The 13,718-nt window shown below is 50.6% G+C and overlaps 1 protein-coding gene across 1 annotated transcript in view; it reads right to left on the bottom strand.

The window, feature by feature from the left end:
• The window catches only part of Trpm1 (transient receptor potential cation channel subfamily M member 1), a 74,259-nt gene extending 60,648 nt beyond the window's left edge, over positions 1–13,611 (bottom strand). The window contains exon 1 of the mRNA XM_070043104.1: positions 13,537–13,611. Within this exon, the coding sequence (XP_069899205.1) occupies positions 13,537–13,611 (75 nt within the window). The remainder of the gene's footprint in view (positions 1–13,536) is intronic.
• Between the last annotated feature and the right edge of the window lie 107 nt (positions 13,612–13,718).

Here is a 13,718-nt window from a genome sequence, read left to right as displayed (position 1 = left end):
GGGAGACACACCGCGGGGCTAAGAAGACAGAGGGGTCCCACTGAGAGATGGGGTTACTGATAATGGTGAGGATGCTTTGTTCAGGCAGGGTCTGTGTGAGCTAGATCAGGACAAGCCCAGGTTTCTATATTCAACCTGTCGGTTCTGGGGGACGCAATCTGAGCCTGGAAACCTTCCAAGTCCCCATTATGCTTGACTCTGGCAATGTCCAGAGGACTTGAGGATCCTCTCAACTCCCCCAGGGCACGTAAACCAAGCTGGGGAGACAGCAGTCTCTCTTGGGGTCCGTGGCTGCTGGAGAATGGCAATGGGGTTCCAACAGCACGGCCACAGGAGGGTGTGAGGGGCGAAGCCCAGTGCCCATGTCTGAGGGGGGCAGGGCCGGAACCACAGCAGCCTCTGCTTAGCTCCTGGCTCGTCTTGCTTTGCAACTGGTATTTGAATCCAGAATCCTGACAGATTCATGACCATCGCTGCTGCGAATGACCGAAAATTCTGATGGCCTAGAGAGTGTCACAGGCACCAGGAATCAGCCTCGGAGTGACCCAGGGACATCTCCATGGAAACATAAAGCCAGCAGCTGACTGAAAAGCATGGGAGCTACTGGCTGGTGTCCTGTGGGTCCCCCAGTACCCCCTCCCCCCAGAACCTATAGGTTGTACACTGACTCCCAACCCACTTTGAATCATGGTCTTCTACCTAAGAGCAACAGGGCCCACACGGACAATGGACCGAAATGTCTGCAAGTGTGAATCCAACTGGACCTTTCCTCCTTGGTGGTCGATTTCCTTGAGTATTTAAAATGCTAGCTAACACCGTGAGGAAGTCAATGGAAGGAACAGCCCAGCCTGGTCCTGACCAGCCAGAAGCCAGTACTTCCTCAAACTGCAGGCCTTCCTCAGAGATAGCAGATGGTCTTCCCTAAGGACGTAGCTCTCCTCCCCAATCCAGCACAGAGAGGCTGGAACGCAGACACTGATGTATTCAGCATGGTGACTCTGAGTTCTAAGTTCCCCCTGAAGACTTGAAGTATAGCTTTTCTCAACAGAGTCATGTTCTGATCAGAAAGCAAGCAACAGGATTGCTAAGACTCGTGATGATCACTTCATACCAATTGTATATGGAAAAAGTTCAGCCATATTGAGTTGCATGAAATTTATTATTATGAATGATCATTGTTATGATGATGATGATGAACCTGTTTCTATTTCCTTTTCTTTGTGTGCCGGTCATCGGTGTTGAACTCAGGGCCTAGGCACCGTCCCAGAGTTTCTTTTGCTCAAGGCTAGCACTCGACCACTTGGGCCACAGCGCCCCTTCCAGCTTTTTCTGATTAATTTATTGAAGAAGAGTCCCATGGACTTTCCTTCCCAGACTGGCCACCTTCTAATTCAATGGTGTCTTTAGCTCGGGGCTAGAAGAGAGATCTTGCCATCTTCTTGATTGCTTGTAGGAGCTTTCTTCATTTTTTCTCTTCTCCTCTTCTTTCTCCTTTCTTCCCTCTTTTTCTGTCTTTTTTTTCTTTCCTTCCTACCTTCCTACTTTCTTTCCTTGCTTCTTTCTTTCTCTCCAATTCCTTCCTTCCTTCCTTCCTTCCTTCCTTCCTTCCTTCCTTCCTTCCTTCCTTTCTTTTCTTTCTTTCTTTCTTTCTTTCTTTCTTTCTTTCTTTCTTTCTTTCTTTCTTTCTTTCTTTCTTTCTTTCTTTCTTTCTTTCTTTCTTTCTCTCCATCTCTCCCTCCCTCCTTCTTTCCCTCTCTTCTTTCCTTCCTTTCTTCCTTCCTACCTACCTACCTAACTTCCTTTTTTTTCTCCTTTTTTTCTCTCATATTTCTTTCTTTGTCTTTCTTTCTCTCACTCTCCATCTCTCTCATTATCTCTCCTTCCTTCCTTCCTTCCTTCCTCCTTCTCTCCCTCCCTTTCTTCCTTTCCTTCTTTCCTTCCTTCCTCCCTCCCTCCCTCCCTCCCTTCCTTCCTTTCCTTCCTTCCTTCCTTCTTTCTTCCTTCCTCCCTTCCTTCCTTCTTTTCTTTCCTTGCTCCTCAGTGGGTTATGCTGCAGTGTTGGCAGATAATGTGTGCTGCGATAGCAAACACATGGGCAAAAACGCCCCTGCCAAGCCTTTAATATGTTTTCATTTTGGGGGATCATTTCTCCAATAAAAATAAACCCAAAGGCTCTGCCGCAGAGATATTTCATTATGGGAGAGCTCTGTAGATGTCTCACCATGGGATGAATGAACATCTTGGGTGGATTGGGGTGTATAAGGAAGTTCTGGGTGCTGCCATTGCTAGGGGTCAAAGCTAGAAGTTCTGGAAAATTCCACCATGAGACAGCATCACCTGAGCTGATTCCCTCCTTCCCATGAAAGTCATCTCATGAATGCACAACTCCACCAGCCATGCATCAGAAGCCCCCATGGGCTGAGATCCACACAATTCTGAGTGTGGAGTTCTGCCTTCTGGAGGCAAAAATCCTTCGGATGATCCTGATGAAGACTTCTTCCATTTTCACTTGTGAGCCATGGCAAGCCTCCCAAAATGTGGGTCTAATTACATGCAAGTCAAGTTGACCTTTCCTTCCTCCGCCATGTCTGTGTTCCTGAGAAGAAATCTGAGCAGGAAACATACCAAGAGATGTTTTTGGTTTTTTTTTCCTCTTAGGCTGACTGCAACCTTCTTTTGTTGACAGCAGCTGCCAGCATTAGAAGAAGAGGATTTGCAGGCCATGGAAACAGTGAATGGGAGCCTCCTGCGGCCAGCTGGGCCTTCTGGGCGCTCACGCTGGGAGATGGCTCAGGTATCCGTCAAGATTCGCTCCTCTTCAACCCCGGGCACTTGGTTATATTTCCATCCCATGCATCATGTTTCATAGGAAGAGGAGAACTCAGAAGAGGCAAGATGGCCTCTTTGCTCCCTCTTTCATGCTCTTTTTGTGTATATGTGTCAGTATTGAGACTTGAACTCAATGCCTGGGCCCTGTCTCTAAGCATTTTTGCTCCAGGCTGGCACTCTACCCCTTGAGCTGCACCTACCCTTTGGCTTTTTGCTGGTTAATTGGAGATAAGAGACTCGGTCTTTCTTACCCAGACTGGCTTTGGACCTGGACCCTCAGATCTCAGCTTTCTGAGTAGCTGGGATCACTGGCAATCTGAGGATCACCGTTTAAAAGCAGCAGAAAACCGGAAGTGGCGCTGTGGCTCAAGTGGTAGAGCGCTTGCCTTGAGCGCTTACCTCAAGTGGTAGAGTGCAGGGACAGCGCCCAGGTCAGAGTTCAAGCCCCACGACTGACCTCCCCCCCCCCAAAAATAAATAAATAAATAAATAAAAACAGCAGAAAGATCTGTGAGATTCTGATCTCCAATTCACTACCAAAAAACCAGAAGTGGAACAGTGGCTCAACTGGTAGAGTACCAGTTTTGAGGAAAAAAAAAAAACAAAATAACAAAAACAAAACAACCAAGGAACAGCACCCAGACACTGAGTTCAAATATTCAAAAAGAAAGTGTACGCTCTTATGCATTGTCATGTCTTTAAGTTTTCTTTTTAGTTTTCCTGTCCCTCACATTTCCTTCTGGTGGTGGTTTATTCTACCTTGTTTTTCATTTTTACCTTCTCTACCCCTTAGCAATCCTTCAGTGTCTTGGATTCCTGCAGCCTTCACCCGGCCGCTCCTCTCCCCATCTTCCTCCTTTCTTCTCTCGCGCTGTTTATTTTTTACTATCTGGTTTTTAACTCCTACACAAATTGCATTTGCCAGCCTTCTGCAGAACCATAGAAGAGCACTAACCCCTTCAAATAGAATGTGATTGGTTGTATAAATAAGGTTGCCAGTGGTATTTTACTTCAGGCAACCAACTGTATATTGTGTGTGCTGTGTGTATGTGTGTTTATATGTGTGCTGTGTAAGCGTTTGTGTGTTATGTGTATACACCTATTTGTATGTGTGTATATGTGTGTTTGTATGTCTGTGTGCTTGGTGTGTATATGTATTTTTGTATGCAATGTGTGTGTGTGTGAGTATTACATATGTTTGTGTGTTATATGTGCATGGAGTGTGTATATGTGTGTGTGTGTGTGTCGTATGTGTTTGTGTGTGTGTTGTGTGTGTGTGTGCTTGCAGGATGGAAAGGGGACCCGTGAGAGACACTAAAGTCAGAGCCGGACTCGGGAGCCTGGATCACACTCCACAGTGTGGGCTTCAGCCTGCGGGGTACAGTGACGCTGACTGTGTACAGCATCGTCTCTCCACTGTGGACAGTGCACAGGAGCCTGGGACAGCCCCACACCCAGACACAGCTTGAGGCTCAGGAGGACCAGACTGGGCCAGAAGCCCCAGCCTTTGAGCTGTTCTCCTGTCCCAGCAAAAGTGCCCGGCTGTATGCTAACTGGCTGCACAGCTAAGAGACCTGGGCAACAGGCCCTCTCCATTTCCTTCCATCTGATGATCCACTGGAGAACGCTGTTCACAGCCCCTCCTGTGGGCCAGGGTCTGCCAGCCCAGCTCTCTGCTGCCCCCTCCTGGCAGTCTCTGGAGCTGTTTGCTCAGTGGGGAGGGAAGAAAGGAGGGAAGGAGAGAGAAGGAGGGAAGGAAAGGAGAGGAGGGAAAAAAGAAAGGAAGAGAGGGAGGAAGGGAAGGAGGGAGGGAAAAGGGAGAGAGAGAAAGGGAGTTGGGAAGGAGGAAAGGAAGGTCAGAGGGAGATGAAGGAAAGCAGGAAAAAAAGAAGGAAGGGAAGAGGGAAGGAAGGAAGAGAGAAAGGGAGGCAGAAAAGGAGTTAGAGAGGAAGATAAGGAGAGGTAGGAAGGGAGGGATGGAGGGAGTTAAGAAGGGAGGAGAGGAAGGGAGGGAGGGAAAATTGCTACAGTTTGACTGTTTTAGAGCAGCACCAGTGGCAAGATGTTAGAACCATTATAGAGGTCTTCCGAGTAGGAACGGAGTTCCTATTAACAATGATCCCAGTTACAAGTTGGTATAGGTTATGCACAGCCTCGTGGTGTGTGTCACTTTTGAAGTATTTGACACTTGTGTGGGGTGTTCGCCCCCCCCCAAAGTTTAGAGAACACGGGAGAATATGGAGAGTGACTGAAGGTCCTCATAAGCCAGAGGGACAGAGTTGGCTCAGTAAGGAACATTCCGGAGCTCTGTATGCTCCGTGGATCTTAGTATCGTACTTGTGATCAAGCTCACCTCCTGCATGTTACCAGCAAGGGCTGGTCTTCAACAAGGATGGACTTTTGGGGGACACAAAAGAGGATTGGTTCATGACCCCAAGGACATCAAAACTGCACATGCTCAAAACAGTCTCATGCTGTACCTTTGAACCATGTTGCAATAGTAGCAGTATAAACATTAGTCAGTGAGTTGTTACACCATTTGTTAAGGGAAAGACTAGAAAAGTCTGCACCTGTGTAGTATTGATACTCCCCCACACACACAGATGGTTAAACCCCTGGATTTGAACCAGTGGATATCAAGGGTCAAATAATCATCATAGTTCATGTGTGTGTGTGTGTGTGTGTGTGTGTTATATGTGCTGGTAATGGGGCTTGAACTTCGAGCCTCACATTCACCCTTAGATTTTTCACTCAAGACAGTTGCTCTACCACTTGAGCCATACCTCCACTTCTGGCTCTTTTTGTTGTTGTTGTTTGCTGGTTCGTTGAAGATAAGAGTCTCATGGACTTTTCTGGCTTGGGATCATGATCCTCAGATCTCAGGCTCCTGAGTCGCTGGGATTACAGATGGCAGCCACCAGCACCCAGCCGACAGTATACTTTCATAGGAGGTCAATATACTTTCATAGGAGGTTTGCCCAGAGTCTCCCAGATGCCTTCAGCCTTCCCCTGGGACCTTTGGGGACCAGTGGCATGACCTGGTCATGGGAAGGATGGATGCCACAAATCTGTGACTTAACTGGAGATAAGAGCCCCAGGACCCTGTCTGCCATCTGACGTTTCTCCCTCACCCAGCTGTTTACAGGTCGAATGAGAATCACTGAGACTGTCCAAGAAAAGGAATGCAGAAAACTCATTACATGGCAACTGGTTAGCTGGATTGTGGGGGGAGGGGGAGGCCTTAGGCTCCTGTCAGCCTAAGGGAGATGGGGCGGGGCCTGATACAGAGCCCCTCCCCCCTGCCTTCAGCCCTCCAACTGCGGAACCAGCCCCATCTCCCATGAACACCCCCTTGCCCTGCTCCTGGGCTTTTCATGAATTTAGCTCCCTGTCTCTTTATTTATTTTCCTTGCATCCTAAACCGATCCGTTGGTTGACATGGAACTCGCTAGCTAGAATGTCTTTGAGGCTCCCAGCACAACCCCGTGTGGGTTGGGGTTTAGCAGCGGGGGGCCTGCTTTTTCCCCCAGGATCAAGGTTTTATCCACAGCCGTTAATCACATGAGAGCAGATATTAAGGAGCATTAGCCCTGGCCAGCTGTCGCCCGCTGCCTGGACCATTAGAAAGATTATCCTTCGGCAGTGCCAGGGTCCAGCACCGCTGCCTGGTTCCACGATGCAGGGATTTCTCCCAGGGGCCTCCTCCCTGCCCCTCCTAGCTGAGGGGGGGGGGCTCGATTTCCCTGAGAAGCAACCCCCTTGCCCTGGGTCAGGAGGGTTTGTAGAGGATGGAATCACATCCACAGCCTGGGGAAAGCAGGTGCACTTCCTGGCCTATGGGCTGGAACCTCTGCCCTGCGGGGGTTGGGCATGTGGGAAGTTCTTGCAGGTGACCCCTTAAAGAGGAAGGCTCTGGGAGCTCAGAGAGGGCAGTAGGTGTTCAGAGAGGCATGCGGGCCAAGGGGAGGGGAGTGAGCAGGGCTTTTTCAGTAGCCAAGGATGTATGAATCCCTTTGCAAGGTGGACTGGTAGCTCAAAGCAGCCTTATGACAAGCCCACACCTGTCATCCTAGCTACTCAGGAGGCTGAGATCTGAGGATCAAGATTCAAAGCCAGCCAGGGCAGGAAAGTCCGTGAGACTCTTATTTCCAATTAAGTCACAGAAAAAGCCCGAAGGGGCGCTGTGGCTCAAGTAGTAGAGTGCTAGCCTTGGGCAATAAAGCTCAGAGACAGTGCCTAGGTCTTAAGAAGTTCAAGCCCCAGGACCAGCAAAAATAAATAAATAAATAAGACATTGACTCCCTCCTACCTGTGGACTCCCCACATCTATCCACGAAGCCCTTGTCATCTGCATGGCAGAAACTGTTGTCCCAGGCTGTGAAATGCCATCACGGCCCTGTGTGTAACTAGCAGGTATCCACTGCACTGTACTGCTCAACAAGCACTTCTTCCAAGTCTATGCCATGTCACACACACGGTAATTACCCCATCCTCGCTCTCCCCCCATAACTGATCTGTGGTTATTACACATCAAGTCCGGCAGCTTTTCAAGCAGACAACGCCACCAGGTAACATTGGTTCCATGTCCTAAAAACAAACAAATCCAAGCTGATCTCTCCTGACAAGCCCCCTTTCTCCCTTGAACCAATGAACTCCATCCTGGGTCAGCTTCGATCATAGAATCATAAGCTCCTCAGGAGGCTGAGATTGGAGGAGCCACAGGTCGAAATGGATTCCTTTCTTTTTGTCAATTTTCCAGTCTTGGTGCTTTTGTGACAGCCTAGAAAACAGACTCAGCAACAGCAGGACCCGCCCTCAGTGGCTTTCGGCAGTGAGTTGCGAGATCATAGGTGTCCAGTCTAGACAGGGGCATTCCTGCTGGCCCTGGGCAGGGCCCCTCCTCCATCCTGAGTATGCAAATCAAAGCCCTGCTAGTTTGCATAGAAATGAACTAATCGCTCCTCCCCTGAAGGGAGGGGCTTTGTTCTCTGAAATAGAGCTGATAGACCCGGTACTGGTGGTACAGGCCTGTCATCCTAGCTACTCAGGAGGCTGAGAGCTAAGGAATGAAGTTCCACGCCAGCCTGGGCCAAAGAGTCCTTGAGACTCATCTCCAATTAAACATCAAGAAACTGGAAGTGGAGCTGTGGCTCAAGTGATAGAGTGCTAGTCTTGAGCAAAAACAAAAAGCTCAAGGACAGCGCCCAGGCCCTGAGTTCAAGCCCCATACTCCCACCAATAATAAAAAGAAGCACTGAAGAGACAGGCACGGTGTACATGGAGATTCAGAGGCATCTGTCCCCTTGCCACTAGAAGTGGCTGGCGGCCTGGCAGCAATGGACACTTCCCTGGTGGGTCTCAGGTCTGTTGATGAAGTGTCTAGGACTTCCTGCTCCCCATTCCGAGGTCCTGGGGGACAGCCTGCAAACGCTCTGCACAACAGACACAACCTGGCGACAGTGCCTCCACGCTCCTAAAGCACGTAAAACTGAACAAGGGGGAAAGCCATGCCAGCCTGATGGGCCCAGGGGGAAGAAGGAAGAGGCGGGGTCAGGCAGGAAGCAAATCCTAGACCTGCAGAGTTGATTGGACAAAGGCAGAGGAAGAGGAATAGACAGGGCGGGGCTCCAGAGGTCTGAAGGAGAGGCTTCCTGCAGGGGCCAGAGGAGGATGGGGAAACTTCCAGATGGATCACTAGCAACCTGAGACCTAATGGCTACTTCCAGGGACACGGGGCTGCCCTGGGCTGGATTGGGAAAGGAACAAATGGGCAAAAGAGGGTGACTTTCTGAAGTCCTAATGGCTACTTCCAGGGACACGGGGCTGCCCTGGGCTGGATTGGGAAAGGAACAAATGGGCAAAAGAGGGTGACTTTCTGAAGTCCCTGTCAGCCATGGGACTTTAAGGAGTCACCTTTATCTCTGTCCCCAAGAAAATAGTATGACAGCTCAGATGAGGATGCAGGTGTGCGCGTGCCTCCTTTGGCTCCTGGGGCTTGAACTCAGGGCCTAAGTGCTGTCCCTGAGCTTCTTTGGCTCAAGGCTAGTGCTCTACCACTTTAAGCCACGGCTCCACTTCCAGCTTTTTCTGGTGGTTCATTGGAGATAAGAGTCTCATAGATGTTCCTGCCCGGGCTGACTTTGAACTGTGATCCTCAGATCTCAGCCTCCTGAGTAGCTAGGATGACAGTCTCTCAGCAGTGCCATATTGTAGCAGCAGCTACTGTTGTCCGTGTTAACCGAAAGTTAAACACTTAAAAATCCTCTGTTGGCTGCATCCGCTAGCCAGGGCCTGGGTATTGGAGGGAAGATCCTCATTCTCTGGTTGTATGCAAAGTCAGGAATAAAGTCCTCTCTCTGTGTCATGTTCAGGAGCTAACTCTCAGCTCTGTTTCCTGTAATGTATGGTGCTGTTTTCCTGACATGAAAGCCAGAAATGGTTACATGGGCTTCTACGTGGCAAAGGTTCTATGGGGGAATGCTGGGTTAAATGGAAGAGGATTTTGTTTTCTTCCTGCAGGACTTATCAGAGCCTTTCATGTGTTGACGATGTACATTACAGAACTCCACTAGAGGATTCTGTGATTCCGCTGGTTTGGGGCTGAGTAAGCCCTGCAGCTAGTGTTCCCAGGGTGAACTTGATTTAGGCTGTCAAGGGACTACCGTGGGATCCCGAACACAGATGACCTCAGTCGCTTAGAGCCAGTGCCAATTTGTCAGAGACTTATACCTCAGCCTAAAGTCCCTTTCCTCTCATGTCTTGGGCTGACCAAACAAAATGGCTGCCTGTTTCACAGTCTTCCTGACCAGCACCCTCTGCAGATGAGCCCTGCCAGGGTCCCCTGCCTTCACTTAGAGAGAGGCCTTTACCTCTTGGGTTGTAGAGCTCAGCAGGTGTCCTTCCCGCCCTGGGGCTAAGCATCGATTATACAGAAGAGTGAGGAAGACAAGAGAAGGAGCCACTGAACTCACATCTACTCAGCAAATCGGGTGACCCCAGCAAGCCCGCAGAGAGGGGCTGGGTGTGCTGGCTGTGGCAAGACCTGTTCTCGCACAGTTGAAGGGAGAAGCTGTCAGGCAGCCGGCTGGTTTCTCAAGCTCACACACACTGCTGGCCCCTTGTCACTCAGAACATGTCCCTCCCCCCCCACCCCTCCCACCCCCGACAGTTGACTGGATAGTAACTCGGCTCATGTTCTGCAGTTCTGCATCCACAGATTGGTCAGGCCCCTCGCCTGGCTACAGAGGTTCTCCTAGCATTCGGCACGGAAGCCATTTCCAGCAGCTTCCAGCACCATGGCTCTGGAAGATGCACCTTTGATAGGCACTGGAGGAAAAAAAAAATGGAGCTCCTTGAGGGAGGCTCCCTATCTCTGAACATCTTCTTCAGCATGAAAGAGGAACCTGAAATAGTCCTCCCCCATCCCATTCATTGCTTAAGCTATTTGAACAAAGTTGTCATGGTACCCTTGGCCAGAATTCACAGCATCCCGTTCCAAAGATCCTCTCCCAGGGGTCCTTGCTGCTTGGGGTTTGAAGGGACCAAATGTGAGTCCTCACACTCAGGGCCTGCTCGGAGCCCAGCGATTACAAACTCTCAACTACTGGCTGCCAACAGGAAGCAGAATGCTGAAGCTAACAAGGGATGCAATGCCAGCTGAACCAAAGAAATCAATACGTGTCTGTTAAATGTAATAACTTGTTTATTTATTTTTAAGCCCTAGGACTTGTGGTTTGCACCTTCTTAAGATATCATGTTTTATGCCAGATATTGGTGGCTCACATCTGTCATCCTGGCTCCTCAGGAGGCTGAGATCTGAGGATCATGGTTCAAAGCCAGCCCAGGCAGGAAAATCCATTGAGACTCTGTATCTCCAATGAATCACTAGAAAACTAGAAGTGGAGCTATGGCTCCAAGTGATAGAGCGCTAGCCTTGAGTAAAAGAGCTCAGGGACAGTGCCCAGTCCCTGACTGAGTTCAAGCACCCTGACTGACAAGAAGAAGAAGGAGGAGGAGGAAGAGGAGGAGGAGGAGGAAGAGGAGGAGGAGGAGAAGTGTCTCTGTGTTAGAGAATACCAATCAGCCAAGGACAAAGGGTCAAATCTGCCTTCCACAAACAGCCAGGAAGGGTGACCTTTCGAAGACTTACACATGATGTCCTTCATGTTTGTTTCTTCCCACTGGGCAGCTGGCATGTGTCAGTGAACACCCAGCACAGGGGCGTGACTTTGGGACAGGAATCAGAGAACTGACACTGAGTTCCTGGACTCTAAGGAGGGACAAGTATGCAAGTTTGTGTCCATTGGACTTTTTTTCCCTGGTACTTCTTTTCTTTTTCTTTGTTGGTTGTGGGGCTTGGACTCTGGGCCTGGGCGCTATCCCTCATCTCTTCAGCTCAAGGCTAGCGTTCTACCACTAGAGCCACAGCGCCACTTCCGGCTTTTTCCGCTTATGTGGTACTAAGGAATAGAACCCAGGGCCTCATGCATGTGAAGCAAGCGCTCTACCACTGAGCCACCTTCCCAGCCCCTGACTAGTAACTTCTTTAAAGAACAGCCTCTTTGAAAGCCATAGGTACTGTTTTCATTCTTCTCTCACTTATTCTACTTCTTGGTTTACGGGTTATTGTAAACCAGCCATAGGGAAAACTATGCCATGAACATCTTTAGCTGTGCTGAGCTTTTATAGGAATTTGAGAATGATGGCTTCTGCCCTGTCTTCCTTCCTTCCCTCCTTCTTTCTTTCCTTCCTTTCTTCTTCCCCTTCCTTCTATCTTTCCTTCCTTTTTTCTTTCCTTCCTCCATCCCTCCTTACCCTTCCTTCCTTTCATCTTTCCTTCCTTCTTCCAGTTCCTTCCTCCAGTGCTCACACACACTGATCCTGGGGCTTGAAATCAGGGCCTGGGCCTGTCCCTGAACTCTTTATGTTCAAGGCTAGCACTCTACCACACAAGCCACAGCTCTACTTCCTCTTTCTTTCTCTTTCTTTTTTCTTTCCTTCTTTCTTTCTTTCTTTCTTTTTCTTTCTTTCTTTCTTTCTTTCTTTCTTTCTTTCTTTCTTTCTTTCTTTCTTTCTTTCCTTTCTTTCTTTCTTTTCTTTCCCCTCCCTCCCTCCTTCCCTCCCTCCTTCCCTCCCTCCTTCCTTCCTTCCCTCCTTCCTTCCTTCCTTCCCTCCCTCCCTCCCTCCCTCCCTCCCTCCCTCCTTCCTTCCTTCCTTTCTTCCTTCCTTCCTTCCTTCCTTCCTTCCTTCCTTCCTTCCTTCCTTCCTTCCTTCCTTCCTTCCTTCCTATCTCTCTTCCCCTCTCTCTTTCTCTTTTGGTTGGAGGTGAAATCCAGGACTCCCAGCATGCTCTGCCTGCTCTACCACCGAGCACCACGTCCATCCCCTGTGTGAGAATTCATCGTGGGTCAGCTGGGGTAAGGTCACCCTGGAAGGGAAAAGCTTGTGCTTGCAAACTCAGAATGTCCCCACCTGGCCTGCTTCTCCCTTTCCACTGTGTGATTCCCTGTGCCCAGTTTGTATTGATTGCAATTTGGAGGGGCAGGGAGTTGCCTCCCCCAGCCACCAGCCCAGCCTGCTCCTCCTCAGTTCATCAGCAGGAACCATGTGGGCCGCTCTGTCACACATGTGGCCATGTGGCTGTGGGCACCGCCCGCCAGTCTCCTTCCTCCCCCATTGGTGAATGTTAATTTACACCAGATGGTGGGCGTGGCACGCGCTAAAAATACAGCTGACTCTCACACAGGCCGGGAGAGAAGATCGAGGATCCCGTCCCCACCCCACACAGCCCTCTGAGGATGGGTCTTCCCTATTCATGGAAGAAGAGCCACATTTAAATCGTTGGGAAGGAATGAAAGCCGGTTATCTTTTCCTGTTGGCCTTTTCAGGTCCTGGGGAGGGGACATCAGAGATTTGCAAACAACTGGTCTGACATCTGCCCGCCTGTGCTTGAAGCGGGGGCCGCAGCCTGGCCAGCCCCAGAGGGACCAGCCTCTGTGTGTAGCCCAGGTGCAGAGGTTCCCACGGTGTCTGCCTGGCTCACCCTGTTTTCTCCCTCCGACCCCATCATGGTGGTGCTGCCTAGAGCATCTGTGCCCGTGGGCAGTGCCCTGAGAAGCCCTTGGAGTTCAGCAAGAGGCATCCAGAGGCCTCCTGCATCCCCGGCCACCGTCTCCAGAGCTGGTAGACAGCCATCCGGAGGAATCACATCTCAATATTCAAATCAGCATGATTGGGTGGGTGTGGCCAAGGCCTGGGCCCCACCCAGAACCTCCATGAGGATTCCCCAGGGTCATTCTTTCTGTGAGGAGCATCTGGCTGTGTCCTTGCCGCCACCAGACTCCATCGGCTGAGGACAAGACCCACACCGACATTGTCCTCCATCCCTCAAAGTCTCCGACCGCCTTGCTAACTAACATCCGGCCAGAACAAACCCTGATCATCACCATCAGGGCGGTTCAAGCAAATCCCAGCAGTGTGGACTCCGGCTGGAGGCCCAGCAGGACTGCACCCCATCCAGGCTCCTCCTCCCCGGCTCTGGGGGCCCCTCCAAGGTGGGAACCACTGACACACACTAGGACGTCCGCACACACAGCTGGATGGGTGGGAGCCTGCTGGTCCAGAGCTCCAGGAACGGCTTGAGCCGAAGCCTCGCATCCTCCCGTCCTTCCATCCAGCTGACCACAGGTGCCCACACGGCTCACTCACCTTCTGCGACCCCGAGGTGGAGCTCTTGAGTGAACCCCGCTTGAAGGAGCTGCTCATCTTCTTCAGGGAGCCCATGAACAGGGCCTCACCCCTGCGGTGGGGTCGGCTGCTGCATGAGGGACTCGCCCCTGCCCTGGGGTGGGCTGAGGCGGGGACACACACAGCTGCCCTCACCGCCCGTG

Source organism: Dipodomys merriami, unplaced genomic scaffold, assembly GCF_024711535.1.
Source record: "Dipodomys merriami isolate MVZ:Mamm:240054 unplaced genomic scaffold, mDipMer1.0.p SCAF_33, whole genome shotgun sequence".
NCBI lineage: Eukaryota > Metazoa > Chordata > Mammalia > Rodentia > Heteromyidae > Dipodomys > Dipodomys merriami.
The sequence above is the reverse complement of the archived record's forward strand: the minus strand, read 5'-3'. Positions and strand labels throughout refer to the sequence as shown.